Below are 17,094 nucleotides of genomic sequence, written 5' to 3' on the forward strand. Positions count from 1 at the left end.
AAAAGATTAATGTAATTATAGGAAATAAAATCAAAAATTGGCAATGCAAAATAAAATAACCATATGTATATAAAGATATAAAACAAACAAGAAATGAAAGCAGAAATGTTAAATATGATTTTAAATAACAATATTTATGTTGAAATAAGAAGTGAAAGTAAAAGAGGGCAATACAACAAAGATATAATAAAATACAATTAAAAGATGTACATTAACATAGGAAGTAAGAATACAAATGTGCAATACAAGATAAATACTTAATAAATAGCTAAATGTATATATATACACAAGTAAAAGTGTGAATTTCAAGATAAGAAAAATATAATAAAAAGATTAATGTAACTATAGGAAGTAAAATCAAAAATTGGCAATGCAAAATAAAATAACCATATGTATATAAACATATAAAACAAACAAGAAATGAAAGCAGAAATGTTAAATATGATTTTAAATAACAATATTTATGTTGAAATAAGAAGTGAAAGTAAAAGAGGGCAATACAACAAAGATATAATAAAATACAATTTAAAGATGTACATTAACATAGGAAGTAAGAATACAAATGTGCAATACAAGATAAATAAAAAGACTAACCTTACAGAGTTAAAGTAAAAATGTTGCAATACAAGTTGTAATTAAATAGAATAAAAATATGTATGGATAATTTAATAGGGATTATTTTTTTGTTGAGACATCAGGACCCTTCTCTACTCCCTCCACATTCATGCTGACCCGGAAGTTCAACCTCATAGCTTCCGCAAAGCAGCCTACCCTTTTTGTGAATGGGTGCTTTTGTGGTACGGTTTTCACAGGTAGGTTGGCCATCTCCTTCTTCCTTTTCTTAGGTGTGAACGTCAGAGGAAGGCTCTGATCATGTGGAGTGTGTAGCTTCACATCTTCCAAGATCTCGGTCATTTGATCAGTTAACGTTTTAAGGTAATCTTCATCTTGCAGATGGTATGTTAAGTCAGTAATCTCACGCAAGAGACTGGCACATTCCCTTCTTTGTTTAACCTTTCTTGGTCTTTTCCTTTCGGGCAAAGCGTTACATGGTGACTGCATTTCCACTGATACCGGTGTGTATGTATGATCTGTGATGTCTGATCTGCCGCTGTCATCCCTCTCACAAGAAGTCTGTCCCAGACATGCATTATCCAGGGAGAAGAGGGGGTTATCCCTGTAATTAGATGCCAGTTTCTCCCAACCCCATTCATGCACATGATTAAAAACAGCACAGAAGTGCTTGCAGGGCAACTTGTGCTTTGCCCAGTCTTTGCAGGTGCACGATGGCATGATGATACTTTCACCAAAGTTGATGTGGTGCTGTGTGCAAGGATGACTTTGGCTTTTGACATGGAACATGCCATTGCCCTTTGCAACAACGTCATTCGCCTCATAAAACTGGGCTTCTGTAAGCCTTGACATCACATGGTCTGCTACACTTCTTGGTCTGTCTTTTAAGAACTTTGGCATGTTCTCATTGTACCTTCTGTAGAATGAGGAGTACTTGACATTGAGTTCAATGTACCTTCAATAAGAGATGAGAACAATATCTTAGAAGTCTCTCTGTGACAGTTTGCTTTCTCTGACATATAGATATGGTATTTGATAATACAATTGTCTCAGAAACATATGCAACAATGAACAACATCAAACAAATATGTTGGAAACAAAGCTATCGAACATTACATTTATATATATATAAAAATGTGTGTGTGTTTGTGTATGTATGTATGTATGTATGTATATATAAATATATATATGTATAATCATAGTAATTCTTTTTTAGCTCACTTCCGATATGTCCTTGGTAGGAAGTCAGTTACCAACACAGTGAGCATTTCACTGAGGCTGCAGTTCTTATAACCTTCAAGATGAGAATGCTTTAGGGTTTCATTTTGTCTTTCCACCCCATTGTTGGTGTAGATGGCCACCTTGAGATCTTCATCCCGAAACACGTGCACCCATCTCTACACAAGACAAAAAAAGACAAAAAAAATTAAAAGGAAGACTCTTCAAATTCAACAAATGATATAATAAATATAATATAAAAGTAAATATAATATTTGAACTTGATACACACCTTAGCCTCTGGGAGCCACTTATTTGAAAACCACGCCCTCACTTTTTCATTGTCCTTCCAGACTTTGGCTTCCTGCAGGTTGCAAAGGCGTGTGCTGAACTCCTCTGGAGTTGAAGCAGCTGCAATGCTTCTCAGAAGCGGTAGGAGACTGTCTTGTGCGTGGCTCACTCCATGATCTTTCTTCCTGCACCATTCAACCCAAGCGTTCTCCCTATGGAAGTCGCAGAGAAGCACCTTGGAACCTGGATAAAATATAAGAGATATATTACCTGCACCATGTTGTCATTTTATTTTGTCGCGTTGCTATTACATAGTATACGCGACAAAATATAGGCCTGCTTTTTATACATCTGTCTGTCAGTGGAGGTGATGACTTTATTTTGAAGTAGATTGTTGCATACATTTGCATGTAAATGGTTATATTTTGGAAGTTGGTGGAATACTATGTAAAATGTATCCTTTTTTTTAATTAACGTTTCATATTATGTGAATTAACAGATTTCTACAGTTACTGCAATTTCACCTTGAAACTCTTCCTCCAGGGCACCGATCTCTACCTCTGAGAAATCAACCATGAAGTGGCTAGGGCTCCAGTCAGGGTTCCACTCCTTAAACACCTGGAGGGCTTCTTTGACATCTGCTGTTGTCTCACTCTGGGTCACAAAGAGGCCAACCACTGCATAGCACACATTTGTACGTACACATAGGAAGAAGAGGGGAACAGAATAACGACACGTCCGGTAAGTAGCATCAAGCAGGCACATCTGTTGTCCATACAGGTGGAGAAGCCTTCGCTGCCAGGCTGTCTGGTAACAAAACAGCAGCTTTGTGACAGTTCCGTCCTCCTGTAGCTGGCTTGGCCTGTACTTGATTTTGCAGTCATCAACTAACCATCTGGGCGTCAGAAGCTGTGAATGAAAGTGTAACTGGACATTATCATCATGTAGCCTCATGGCCCAAACATTAGGAACATTTGTTGTCATATCAGGGCAAAAAACAGTTTTGAAGTTTTAGTTGCATTTTGAAAAATGGTCATACCCTGCATATGAACCAAATACTGCTACTTTGCTTTGCTTACTTACACCTGCATTCAGAGGACAATGTATCATGTAAAAAAAAAAAAACTGACCATGCTTGGTGAAGTCACAAACTCTGTAAGTTGTGCATTAACCACCCACACAAACTTGCATGGCTTGAATAATATTAATACTATTCTACTCTCAGTGTATTACCTGCAGATTGACCTGGTCATTTTTGGATTCACGTATTCCCTCCTTCGTTCTTGATAAGATATTCCTGATATCCTTGTCTGTGGGGTAAAACCTCCGACGTGTTTGTGGAGGTGGCTGCTCCCCCCGGAATAGCTCGTCATTTACAAAATTGAACAGTTGACGTCTAATCTCACTAAGCTTTCTGGCACCAGCCAAGGTGAGCTTCACTATTTGTTGTTCAACTCTGGAATCCATCGGTTCACGCAGTTCAGCTACCTGTACATGACGTTGAACAGGGTAATTATAGATGTTTAAAGCTGTCTAAAGAAAGTCCTCTTTGTACAGCACAAATTGTACCTCGCATCATGTTTCTTACAGCAGCTAAAGGAATAGATTTTGCATGGTTACCTCTCCAACAGTTGGATGGTTTTGATGGTCACTTTCTGGGGTGAAGCATGTGTGGTATTCCATGACTACTTCAACTGTTGAAGGATCAGCTGCAACTACAGCCTTTAGTGCTGCTGAGAGCTCCCTCCTCTTTGCTTTACTGTTCTCTGCAATCTGGGGAATATAAAAATGACATGGCAATTGGGATCATGACACGAGAGCAATTATAGCATTGAACGCACTTGTGCTGTGCTTGTGCTGTACCTTGAAACCAGGACATTTCATGACCTGACTGACAGTTATCTGGGCAGGGCAATCCATCTTCTTCGTATTTTGTACGAGATGGCGTCTTGCATTGAAGACATGGTCTTCAAGCTAAGAGAAAAAAGGTGTATAGAAATACAATATTAATATATGTATACATTTTCATGGTCTCCTCTCCATAACGTGGAGAACATAATTTTTGCTATGGTTCTTTCTTTTGTCTTCTTTAAAATATTTGTAGGTCCTGCTAATATAACTATAGTGGGACATTATGTCATTACCCCTGCATCTGTACTGTTTGTGTCTATTTATTTTGCACATATACCATCCCCTGTTAAAATAAGTAACCAGTATAGGAAGAATTTGGTGCCAGGTCATGACCGTGAGCTGGTTGGGTTCTGTAGGTGAACAAAGGAAGGATATCCCCCTTTATTTTGTCTCAGAAGAGGCCATTGAATTTCGTTTCCTATTCCTCTAAAGTTTAAACGACTTATGTATTTACATAATGCTGATTCCTATGTTGTTATGTGTCACAGTGTTATGTGTCATAGAATGCCACATAATGCATGTCATATTACGAATAGTTGTTTAATTTTCCTTTACCAATTATTTTAAGTTGTTAATGCATGTAAATTCATAAATATACCGCTTGTTTCTCTTTTTGTGCATGGTACTTCTCCTTTTGCCGAGTACACCTGTCCTTTCCCTGGTGGCATCCATATATCTTGGTGCCCACGAGTTGGAATGGCACCCCATCATATGGTACACATTTCAACTGCCAGTATATCTTTTTCCCTGGTGAAGGTTGCACGTCTGTATTGAAACATTTGTGACAAAAATACATATTTCATATGGTACACATTTCAACTGCCAGTATATCTTTTCCCCTGGTGAAGGCTGCACGTCTGTATTGAAACATTTGTGACAAAAATACACATTTTATCCATAAAAGATGTATTAACACTGGTCAGTTTAGATTTGGAAAGACACTCGGAATTTGAAATGTCTTAAGTAACTTTACGCCTGATAATTCAACCTGTTGCTGAATGTACAGTAAAGTTTCACGTATTCTTCGCTTTTATCAGTTATGTAGAAAGCTGAAACTACCAACCTATAATTCAGTTGTTGTAGGCATTAAAACACAGAACACCAAAATAAACATTTTAGTGGTGTGAACGCTCGTGAACTGTCAAGAGGAGGGCGGGGGAGCCTCGCTGCGGGGAAACTGTGGACCTCTGTCAGCGCAACTTAAATGATGCCGTTTAAAAGATGAATAAATTCACGGCTCGAACCGAGCCGTTCTGTGCCCCGTCTTATATATGTAATACTTATACTTATATACTTATACTTATATATTATTATACTTATATACTTAGGCCTATATAAGGCCTACTTAATATTTGATTACTGACACAATGTAGGCTACTTGGTCATCGTTGTTTCTTCAATTTCCGATCTAACTTTACAAACTTACTATTTTCCCCGAAAACCTGTTCCTTTTTGTACACAATATACTTTGTGATCGTTGTTTCTTCAACGTCTGCTAACGCTTCCTCGAAATCCTTAAGTGTTTGAAAGATTTTATGTGAAAGCATCCTGTTTGTTGCGCGTTGGCATCCTTGACAGACTTGTCTGTTGGAGGCTCGCGAGCGCAACAAAAGTTGCCGTCTCATCCACGACCACTATTACGTCACTTCCGCCGCATAAAACCCAGGAGGTATACGATCTAGCACTAACCATGGGACCATGGTTGCGGTCGAATAGTCCATTTAGCTTAGGAACCTTCCTAACGGAGTGAAATGACCCGGAAGTACCTCAGTGGCAGCCATGATAAGTGCCGTTCGAATTCTCTAAATGAAAGGAAAGGAGGTTTCAAACGTCCTTTATAACCTCCTTTAGCTTAGGAACCACTGGATCTCCCTAACCTAAAGGAGAGGAGAAAATGCTGCCCCACAATGCCTTGCGGCCGCGGCATTTGCCTTGCCGTCACACAACAGTCGGCCGTTCACGGAAACAACCGATTATGACCGAGAAATGATATCATGAAAGTTACGGTGCTTATTAAGCATTTTAAAAACGTATGTGGTAAGTTGCCAAAGTGCTTTGTTTTGAACGTTCATCAGTATTATAATCAAAAAGAGAAATATGAACGTTAGTTTTTACTGAAATGATCAAATAAAGTCAACATTTCACAGTCTTTACTGAGCTGTGTGGGGTTTGTTCAACTTTTAAAAGATGTTTGAATGGTGAAATACACAGTGATAGATGTTAAGGACTAGCGTTTATAATAAATACATTTGTATTGATTTTAAGATCTTTTCATACAATCATACGTATTGGGATCATTTGTATTAATGTGGACCGGAGGGAGAGGGTGACGAGCATAAGTTTCACTTTCCTTTTTTATTTCAATTCCAACTTTGGTCATGATGAAGAATATGTTTCTCTGTTGTCCCCGTTCATAAAGCATAAAACAACAGCACCAGAGCACGGTGCAGAGTCTCTAGATGAGTTTACAGTAGTCCCTCGTTCTTATTAAACATCCATGTTGTAGTCCGCTGTATAGAAAACTGTAGTTTCCCCACAGCAGCAGACGCACATTTATGACCTCCGCTGGCGCATCATAAACACGTCGGATAGTGAAAGTGCAGTCGGATTCTCTAAAGTACCGCAGTCTCTTCTCCTAAATCCTTTTGAATTCTCCTATCCACTATCCCTTAACCCCGTGACGTTTCACTCAGAGGTCAAGGAATAGACGATAGGGTTAGAACTTAGGAGCTGATTTTTGGACTATTCGACCGCAACCCGTGGTTGCGGTCGAATAGTCCATTTAGCTTAGGAACCTTCCTAACGGAGTGAAATGACCCGGAAGTACCTCAGTGGCAGCCATGATAAGTGCCGTTCGAATTCTCTAAATGAAAGGAAAGGAGGTTTCAAACTTCCTTTATAACCTCCTTTAGCTTAGGAACCACTGGACCTCCCTAGCCGAAAGGAGAGGAGAAAATGCTGCCCCACAATGCCTTGCAGCCGCAGCATTTGCCGTCACACAACATTCAGCCATTCACGGAAACAACCGATTATGACCGAGAAATGATATCATGAAAGTTACGGTGCTTATTAAGCTTTTTAAAACGTATGTGGTAACTTGCCAAAGTGCTTTGTTTTGAACGTTCATCAGTATTATAATCAAAAAGAGAAATATGAATGTTAGTTTTTACTGAAATGATCAAATAAAGTCAACATTTCACAGTCTTTACTGAGCTGTGTGGGGTTTGTTCAACTTTTAAAAGATGTTTGAATGGTGATATACACAGTGATAGATGTTAAGGACTAACGTTTATAATAAATACATTTGTATTGATTTTAAGATCTTTTCATAGTTCATACAATCATACGTATACTTGGGATCATTTGTATTAATGTGGACCGGAGGGAGAGGGTGACGAGCATAAGTTTCACTTTCCTTTTTATTTCAATTCCAACTTTGGTCATGATGAAGAATATGTTTCTCTGTTGTCCCCGTTCATAAAGCATAAAACAGCATCAGAGCACGGTGCAGAGTCTCTAGATGAGTTTACAGTAGTCCCTCGTTCTTATTAAACATCCATGTTGTAGTCCGCTGTATAGAAAAACTGTAGTTTCCATAGTTTCCCCACAGCAGCAGACGCACCTTTTATGACGTCCGCTGGCCGCATCATAAACACGTTGGATAGTGAAAGTGCAGTCGGATTCTCAAAGCACTGCAGTCTCTTCTCCTAAATCCTTTTGAATTCTCCTATCCACTATCCCTTAACCCCGTGACGTTTCACTCAGAGGTCAAGGAATAGACGATAGGGTTAGAATTTAGGAGCTGATGTTTGGACTATTCGACTGCAGCCCTTATTTCGGAAAAATTATGTATTGATGTCAATTATGCCACGAATTACACATGTTTGTCAATTTAAAAGATAATTTTGCAAGTCAAAATTTAAATGTGTCGTTAAAACTGTGAAGTACACATTTATTTGTGTGAAACGCTCAATGAACTACATCTCTGGTCTCGCACACGTCACCAACACCAAGATGGCCGTCACGTTGGCACATTTCACCTCTTTCTTTCAGAATAAGGCGAACAATCTGTTACCTAGACTTAGGTAAGGGTATATAAACAAATGTAGCTAGCTTTTAATCTAGATTTAAAAATGATTGCCAACCCCAAACAAAAGCATTGAGGGTTTAGTTGCTGTATAAATCAATACTATTTACATATGGTTTGATTCATTTGTTACAAATGACTTTAGCAGCTCTGGTCCAATTGAAGCAAATGGTTCAGTCATCCAAGTGATATCTTTCCATGTCGTATCATAATGTCATGCATTTGTGTTTTATCAAGCCAATCAGCTGTCTCTTTTGAGGTTGTTATTAAGTGATTAGAATGGTATGTGTCTAATTTTGGCAACCTACAGGTCTTAAAGTGGGCCCACGACGTGATTCCAAAAAGACGATTGGGAACTCCCGACTTCGAGTCCGAGGGACTGAAGGACGGCGGAGACCTCCTCCGGATTCCTATCAATACTCACAGGGCCAAAATCAAAGGTGAGCAGAAGCCTGTTGCTAATTCTGCATAGGTAGAATAGGACTGTTAGAAACTGTGAGTGTTGATGGAAGAACAAATCGTTATGACATCATAAAGTGGCCAGAATCTGATCTCATTTTCAGACAGGTTTTTATATAAATGGATTAGGACAAAAAGTTAGCAAATATTTTTTCCTGAAACTTTCACAATCTTTGTACACAGAGGGGACACATGTTATGTATACAAGACATGAACAAGTGGATTTTGCATAATAGGTGACCTTTAAATATTCTACAATTAAATAAGGACTAATGTTGTTAGTAAATTGCCCCGGGGGGTCAGAACAACACACTGAAGCAAATGTGCTTAGTTTCAGTATTACAACTAGGATTAATTTTCACCAAGGTGTCTGAGCATTTAGACCAGTTATGAAAACTTGCCAAAAGCACACATTCACAACACAAAAGGACTTTCCTGCCGGACAACTTTCTTTGTAGCAGGAAAAGAAAATGTCCAAAGTGTGGCCGGGTAACAATTTTGTTCACTATTCTTTTAGGTAAGAAAGATAGAAAGTAAATGTGAACACTACTAACAAACAAGATAAGTAAAGACCTCATTATATAAAGGCCCGTTTCGGTAGAATATATATTGCATTATAATTGAATCTGATGGATAGATCTGAAGCTGATCTTATTAAATATAAATAATACCTTGTAGTTAAAATGTATATTCAAAGTTATCAAACAAACCGAGGGAAGTTAAAAGTATTGGAGTAGGTACACTAGTTATGGTCTGCCACAATTTGGCACAAAAACAAGATTTTGAAGCACAAATCTATGGGCAAAATAAACCACACATCACAGAAATGATGCTCGGAATTATTTATTTACTGATCTATGAATCAGGTTTTCACAACAACAGAGACACATATCACAAACAGTTGAATTCATCTGAGAACACATGATGAGGTGACACAGATCACCGTCCGCCACTCATCCTCAGGAGGCTTCCTACTTGGGGCCGGTCCTACAATTATTATTTACTTTTTGGCCAACCATCCAATCAATTATTCAGAAAATGAAGGGCAAAATATTCTTCAAGGTCTGCTTGGGCACTGTTACTCTTTTGCCAATTGATCTTTTTGTCAATATGGTGATTTGTTCATGAGGTACTTTTAACATTTTTCATGTCCACATTGTGAATTTTGCCTCATGATAATTATTATGAGCAGCAAAAATATGCACTCTCTTAGAGTGCTTGATCAAGATAGTTTACGGAATAGAGTGGGTATTGTTTTATCAGTGATACAGACATAAAAACACATTAAAATGTATTATTAAAATGATTTCACTATCACCACTGGACAACACACAGGCATGTTGTCCAGTGCAGGCAAGTCGTTCTTCTATTCATCCACGAGTTAGCTTTATTGGAGTGGTGCGGGACTGATGAAGGAGGAAGAGGAGAAAAAGGAAGATGGAGGTATTGCGTCTGTGGAGAAGAGATTCAGTCACATTCAGTTTGAAGAAATGTATATTCATCAAGTAAATTGTTACATCTTATAACAGCAGAGTGTCAAGTCAAAGTTTTCAGATTTTGATAAAAATAATGTTTTATTGTGACCAGCAGAGGGAATCATCATTATAGCTGAACATGTATAATATACTTGATTATGTCTTACTGTAAGAGATATCAATATCAGAGTTTTGTTTCTGTTCAAATTTCATGTCGTGCCTGTGTTGCTTTAATATTGGTGTTTTCATAAAAGGTCATCTTTTAGCTTGCTTTATTGTCACACATATGGTTAATTATATTGTGATGTTTAAAAGCTGGTCTCAAAGAGGCAAGCTCACTGGCTTCACATAACTTTCTGCTTGCTTCTTATTCAACCACTATAGCAGTTGCTGCTATGTAAAGCTTCCACTACAGGTGAGACGCAATATATTTCTGTATTGTCGTATTTTTACTTACCATATCTAGTCCACGCTTCTCTTTCCTCTGTATATCACTGCAGAACAACAGGTTGAAATGACATTAGCGAAAAATAAAAATAATAATTTAACTTCTTAAAGGTGGGGTAGGTAATTTTGGAGAAACTAGCTCAAGTGCGCTAGAATTTGAAAATACACAACCGGAAAAAAATCTGCTACTTCCTTACAGAGCCCCTCCAACACACGAACGTGCACATGACCAATGAGGGCACGAGATAAGTTTGTGCACAGATGGAAGGCTGACAGGCAGGTAGGCCATCCAGTTATTTTAGCCGGGCCGGCTAAAATGATTGGTCGTGCTTTTTACAGTATTACGGCTTCCACAGATGACATTTTGTTATGGATTTTTTGTCAAAGCACTTAAGATATTCATTGCTATCGGGATGTTAAGAGCATTCCATGGAATATAACAAAAAGTATATCTCGAGCCGGTTTCTCAAACTTACCTACCCACCTTTAAAATAGTTATAAATATATTTTTGCATATTATAAACACTCACCTGTACCAAGGTTGCTGCCTGCGCAAGAGACTGAGAGGGCAGGGGAAAAAAGATTGAAATTCAGTCAAAATGTTGTCAATCATTTTTTTTAATGATTCAGCTATGCCACCTTTTTTGTCCTGTGGTGCTTGAATCGTCTTACTACTGTTGTGCTCCCGAATACAGAAAGCACTAGTGCTAAAACTTTTTCTGTTAAGAGCAATAAACAGAGGGTTAACTTTTAATATAACAAACAAAAGGACACATTAGCTCCAAACTAAATTCCTATATTATTTATCATCATAAACAACTGAGAGAGATGTCACAATCCTACTCCGAGTAGATCCTCTGGGCGCAGAAGAGAGAGGACTTTGCTACCCTCTGGTGTGAGCGGAGCCCCCACCCACAGTGTAGACCATCCACACACTGGATGTTGGGAACATCACAGCTGCTCTCCCCGGGGGAGGCGGTGCAGGTGTAGTTGTTCCCCTGCTGCCCACCAGCTCTTGTGACGTAGCTGTGGCTGCTGCCAGCACCGCGCCAGTGCACCCGCAGAGAGCTGTGGGCCATCCCAATAGAGCCGGGACGCCTGATGGACAGCAGGCACCTGAGGGAGAGAGAGAGAGATGAAGTGAGGTTTTCTGCAGTGGCTTTAATGTCAGAAAGATAACCAGCCCATTCAAAGAGAGCATGACAAAAATTGTTTTAATTTTGGAAACATATTTCACCGATCTGTCAAATGTTAATTCCTGACGCACATGAACAAAGCAGTCATAAATGGCTTTGAATTTTTAAAGTGCTGTTGTGTTGTTTTACAAAAAGGGTATGCACTCTACTGTTTTGTGTGGGTGTCAGAGCGCCATCTATTGGGCCACGAAGATAATGCTAAATGGTTAGATTAATAGAAGTAGGCTACAAACTATTTCTAGTTTTTTTTTTATAGCAGATACATTTTTTTTAACTATTTTTGTAATGTTATGTTTTTACTGTTTTGGTTTGGAGGCTTGGCCTCAAACATTTTTTGTAATCTTAAAAGAACTACAAAAAGTTGAGAACCCTTTTGTACAAATAAATATAAAAGTGTTTCAAATCCAATTTTATTGAAATTATTAACAGATTCCTATTTTTATATAGATACATACCATACACAATCATCTTCGATATGTATTGCTTCTTTTTTTTTTTTAATGATAAAAGTGTCATGTCAGTGCTTTCTGGTAGATAAACTAGCAATTGCCAAAGTAATTTTCTTTTCATTGGTAGAAAATCCCAATCACTTACTGGAGCAAGAAGCCCTCATAGGAGCAGTTTGACTGGCGCCCGCTGTGGCTGATCGCCTCCATGGAATGTGCACGGTTTGTTTGTAGTTGGTCCCACAGGTGATGCATCCCATGAGGCAGTGGGGGGTCCATGGTGTGGCAGTGGGCTGACCACGCGTGATGTTAGGGAAGTGATTCATGTATTGCGCCCCCCTTTAGAGGCGAGACCATGACACATTGCTCATTGCCTGCGTCACCTGATCCACTGTCAGATCCACCGGGCAGCACGGTCCTGTAGAAGAGGATGATAAATGTGGTTTAGGGTTGGAACACAAAACTACCATCTGTATCAAAATCAGAATCAGAATACCTATATTCGTCCCACAGAGGGGAATTTACATTTGTTACAGCAGAAAAGAGCAAAAGACAGCTTGATATTAACTAAGAAATCAGTTTTTATTACAAATATATCTGTGTTCGTATTGGTATTCCATGCTGAGGAACCCTGAAGGTGTTCTTGAGGCTGTAGGTGGCGCTACACGTCACTAGCATGCTATTATATTGTTGTTTTTAATTCCTGCCTGTGCTTTATATTAAAATGGTTCAATCAAAACTTTTGACCACTCACCTGTTTCCGAAAATTCAGAGTAGCTGGGTAAACCCAAGCCTGCGGGGCTGGTTGCTATGACGCTGACTTCAAAGTTAGAGCCACAAGGAAGGTCAGTGATGTCGCAGCCGTTTCCGTCGGTGTTGCAGGTGCGTGTGCCGTCATCTCCCGACGCTGTCACGGTGTAATTGGCAAGCCTGTTGTTTGCAGTCCAGCTGACACTGAAGCAGGAGGAGTTTCTCCGAGTCAACATCAGATTCATCGGCATGCATGGAGCTGACGGGTGGAGGAGAAGAGGAATTGAGAGTATGATCAAACCTTTGAGACTACTCCACATATAGTACATGAGGAATGGATGTGAAATTAATGAAGTGGCTGTAGGCCTATGTGTAGTTTTAAAAGATACTGTATAGCTCTCTGATGACCAGTCTAGTTAATAATATTAGATATCAAGCATTTGAAGTCATTCAAAACTTTTTTTTAACTGATGTTTTACTGCTGTTTAATGGGAAATCTGAAAATGAAATAAAGTGGAAAACGTTACAACTTAAAAATGTAACTGGATATTTGCTGGATACATGTGGGCACACGTTTCATACCTGTGCTTTGTGTGTGAGCTTTGCATGCCCGGTTGCATCCGCTGATGTCGTTGCAGGGTGTCACCACCACGCTGTAGGAACTGTCGCAGCTGAGGTCAGAGAGGGCGCACACCGGAGCCGTGTCGTTACACAGGATGACCTCTGAACTGTCTGCAGCTCGAGTCTGGTACAGCTCTGCCCCCCGAGAGGCCGTCCACGTGATCTCAAACGTGTCAGTGCTCACGGCGGAGATGGATACACCCTCTGGACAACAGGCCACTGAAGGACACACAGGGGGTGTGATACACAGAACATCATGAATTCAAATCTGTCCCCTCAGTGGCTACTTACAGGTGGTGTAGTTGAGAACCTGTCCTTCAGGACTGCTGCCAGCCTGGTTGAAGGCCATCACAGACATCAGGTATGTGTGGCCACATGTGCAGTTGTAGGTGCAGCTCCTGCTGGTGGTGTTGCAGCTCTCCTCTGCACCGTCTCCTCTCTTGATGAAGGCTGTGTAGCTGTCGACGTAAGTCACCGTGTCCCAGGTCAGCGTGCAGCTTCCTTCTGTCGACTCCACAACAGCCAGAGACTGTGGGGGGCAGGGGACTGACCGGACAGGACAGCAGGGAGTTTAGTCATATTTTAATGACAGAGGTTTTCAGAGCAAACTAATGCCGCCATCTTTTTTTTATCCATATCTAGCACTAATGTGTTAATGCTAGAATTACTACATAACATATGTTTTTCTCATTAAACAACTAAATGTAATCCTAACTCTTGTAGCGAAGTGTATGTTCAAAGTATCGGTTTTATTTTATATTAGATTTATCTATTAAATTGATGAGAAAATTAAGAATTCTTCTGATGGGAAGAAAAAGCTTTTTATGTATTTTATGTTTGAAGAGAATGTGGAGATTGAATTATCTTATAGCTGTCTCGTAAACAGATCATAAATATGCAAAGATTAATAGATTTGTCAACTTTAAAATTAATCAATTTTGATAATCCATTAATGGAAGGATCAGTGGTTCAAATTGATCCTGTAGTCACATTTATGGGATCGAAGTCCAAGTAACTTTGGATAAAAGTGATGCTAAATAAGATGTAATGAACTAAATAACTTCCAACCAACCAACACTTATACCTAATACAGTGTCTTGTGATTAATCCAATACTCCTTGCATTATTATAGCTTGCTCATTATATGTCTACGGTGCCCTATTACAAACAGATAGTTCACAAGTGTGATCGGAACTAAATGTAGTCTAATACTCACAGGTGATGAACACCACGGGGCCGGATGGGTCGCTGGGCCCGGCCTCGTCGGAGGTGCTGACCCGGACGGTGTGTACCTCTCCGCAGCCCACTGGAGACAGGGTGCAGGAGCTGGATGTGGAGTTACAGGTGAGGTTCTGGTCGCTCATCACATGGTACTGGAAGGACCCAAAGACTCCCTCATCCCGTTCCCAGGATACTGAGATACCGGCCAAACCGTTATTTATCACCATGGAGAAATTGGCAATAGATGGCACAGGAGGTCCTGTGAAAACATGCCCAATGATGCATTAGATAAAAGTACACATAAAGAGTAGAGTAGTATAATTAGAGTAATAGTTTCTAAATTACTCTTACCAGTAATGTTTCGTGAGGAAAACGTTATTACTAATAATACTGTATTCATCAGATGGCTGCCGTTCTTAGATATAGATGTCACAGCCTGAGGTTGAAAATATTTTATATAGTTCAAACCAACACAGAGACCCACTATTTCAGCATCAAATGACTGTTTACATGTCAACACTTATTTAAACATGGCTTTATAACTAGTTCTATTTGTACAGTTTTTGTATTCTTGTGATGGCATAAGTCTTTGTGGACAAATAAGACACTCCAGAGAAGACCAGTGCTACCTATGTGTCTTTTTGAATACCACCACTAGGAGTCGCCCAAGTTCAAATGTAGAACTTCTTAAATGGAGTAGTTTCCTTTATGAAACAAAGGGTTTTAATACTATTTCAAACAACTTCAGTTATGTTTTTTGTAGCTTATATAGGCTACATCCCATGATAATCATTTGAAGGAATCACTAGGAATATGTGGGCGGGACTAAGGACAATGACTGACTACAAAGGAGCAGCGGGGGGTGCTGCGGGAGTGTCTGCGTGCGCATCTCTCCCAGATGAGCTAAACAGTTTTTTGCACGCTTTGAGAGCAGCCAGGCTGTGGAGGTACAGAGGGACCAGGAGCTACACTGCCCTTTTGTTTTAAATAGGGCAGATGTGTGTAAATCCTTTAAAAGGGTTAACCCACACAAGGCTCCTGGACCTGATGGCATCCCTGGCCGTGTTCTCAGGGTGTGTGCAGTTCAGCGCTGGCAGAGGTGTTCACAGACATCTTCAACAGGTCCCTGCTGCAGTCTGTAGTCCCCACATGTCTTAAACACTCCACCATCATTCCTGTCCCCAAAAAGACAATCATCACCTGCCCAACGACTACCGCCCAGTAGCACTCACCTCCATCATAATGAAGTGCTTTGAGCGGTTAGTCAAATTATTCACCTCCTCCCTCCCTGAATCTCTGGACCCCCTGCAGTTTGCCTACAGAGCAAACAGGTCCACAGACGACGCCATAGCCCTCACCCTCCACACTGCCCTCTCACACCTGGACCCGAAGAAGAGGAACACATATGTGAGAATGCTGTTCATTGACTACAGTTCAGCATTCAACACCATTGTGCCCTCCAAGCTGGCCATCAAGCTCAGAGACCTCGGACTCAACAGCGCCCTCTGCGACTGGATCCTGAACTTCCTGACGGGCAGACCCCCAGTGCGGGTGGGAAATATCACATCCTCCACCCTGATTCTCAACACACGGTGCCCCTCAAGGCTGCGTGCTCAGCCCTCTCCTCTACTCCCTGTTCACCCACGACTGCGTGGCCACACACAGCTCCAACACATCGTGAAGTTTGCTGATGACACGACCGTCATCGGCCAGATCACAGACGATGACGAGACGGCATACAGAGAGGAGGTCGAAAACCTGACATCTTGGTGCCAGGAGAACAACCTCCATCTCAACATCAGCAAAACAAAGGAGCTGATTGTGGACTACAGGAAGCAGCAGGGAGAGGGCACGCCCCCATCGCCATCAATGGGACTACGGTGGAGAGAGTCAAAAGCTTCAGGTTCCTTGGGGTCCACATCACTGAGGACCTGACATGGTCTCTTCACACCACCACCATCACTAAGAAAGCGGCTCTTCTTCCTCCGCAGTTGAGGAGGTTCAAAATGGATTCCAGGATACTCTGCAACTTCTACAGGTGCACGATGAGAGGATCCTCACTGGCAGCATGACGGCCTGGTACGGCAGCTGCACCGACCTCGATCGTAAGGCTTTACAGAGGGTGGTGAAAACTGCACAGCACATCACCAGGACGAGCTGCCATCCATGGAGGACCTTTACTCCCAGCGGCTCAGGAAGAAATCACTACGGATTATCAAAGACCCCCAATCACCCCAGCCACAAAATGTTCTTTCTGTTGCCGTCGGCAGACGTTTACCGCAGCATCCTGGCAAGGACAAGAAGATTCGGAGACAGTTTTTCCCGCGCAGTGAGACTGTTAAAAAAATTGAACTGTTGAAACAACTTCAAACATTCAACTGCTACTCAGTAGTATGTAT

The 17,094-nt window shown here is 40.6% G+C and overlaps 2 protein-coding genes and 1 long non-coding RNA gene across 5 annotated transcripts in view; all 3 read right to left on the bottom strand.

The window, feature by feature from the left end:
• Nucleotides 1-471: 471 nt before the first annotated feature.
• On the bottom strand, nt 472-5,639 carry LOC117495236. 3 transcript variants are annotated; one of them, XM_034146387.1, is made up of 9 exons: nt 5,420-5,639; nt 4,592-4,758; nt 3,946-4,056; nt 3,703-3,855; nt 3,316-3,570; nt 2,607-2,991; nt 2,084-2,325; nt 1,795-1,970; nt 472-1,528 (listed from the first exon to the last, which is right to left on the bottom strand). In XM_034146387.1, the coding sequence occupies exons 1-9, from the start codon at nt 5,616-5,618 to the stop codon at nt 676-678; spliced, it is 2,541 nt and encodes an 846-aa protein (XP_034002278.1). In that variant the 5' UTR covers nt 5,619-5,639; the 3' UTR covers nt 472-675. The 3 variants fall into 3 exon arrangements, with proteins under 3 accessions (XP_034002278.1, XP_034002280.1, XP_034002279.1); XM_034146389.1 differs by lacking the exon at nt 4,592-4,758; XM_034146388.1 differs by lacking the exon at nt 3,316-3,570.
• Nucleotides 5,640-9,813: 4,174 nt separating this feature from the next.
• Nucleotides 9,814-11,031, bottom strand: LOC117495240. The gene is made up of 3 exons (XR_004557168.1): nt 10,992-11,031; nt 10,472-10,508; nt 9,814-9,991 (listed from the first exon to the last, which is right to left on the bottom strand). It is a non-coding gene; the product is annotated as an uncharacterized LOC117495240 (long non-coding RNA).
• A 1,413-nt stretch (nt 11,032-12,444) lies between these two features.
• Nucleotides 12,445-17,094, bottom strand: part of LOC117495065 (fibronectin type III domain-containing protein 7-like) — a 7,534-nt gene continuing 2,884 nt past the window's right edge. The window contains exons 5-9 of the mRNA XM_034146122.1: nt 14,691-14,954; nt 13,766-14,020; nt 13,436-13,693; nt 12,858-13,112; nt 12,445-12,521 (exon numbers count right to left, since the gene is read on the bottom strand). Of these exons, the coding sequence (XP_034002013.1) occupies nt 12,445-12,521; nt 12,858-13,112; nt 13,436-13,693; nt 13,766-14,020; nt 14,691-14,954 (1,109 nt within the window). The remainder of the gene's footprint in view (nt 12,522-12,857; nt 13,113-13,435; nt 13,694-13,765; nt 14,021-14,690; nt 14,955-17,094) is intronic.

Source organism: Trematomus bernacchii, unplaced genomic scaffold (genome assembly GCF_902827165.1).
Source record: "Trematomus bernacchii unplaced genomic scaffold, fTreBer1.1, whole genome shotgun sequence".
NCBI lineage: Eukaryota > Metazoa > Chordata > Actinopteri > Perciformes > Nototheniidae > Trematomus > Trematomus bernacchii.

What these genes read in the sequence shown, in the direction of transcription:
- LOC117495236 (XM_034146387.1), bottom strand. Translation starts at nt 5,618, where the DNA reads ATGAGACGGCAACTTTTGTTGCGCTCGCGAGCCTCCAACAGACAAGTC. An exon ending in ACCATCCAACTGTTGGAGAG is followed by an intron (nt 3,571 to 3,702) that starts GTAACCATGCAA and finishes CGTCATGTACAG; the next exon opens with GTAGCTGAACTGCGTGAACC. An exon ending in CCTGGAGGAAGAGTTTCAAG is followed by an intron (nt 2,326 to 2,606) that starts GTGAAATTGCAG and finishes TATTTTATCCAG; the next exon opens with GTTCCAAGGTGCTTCTCTGC.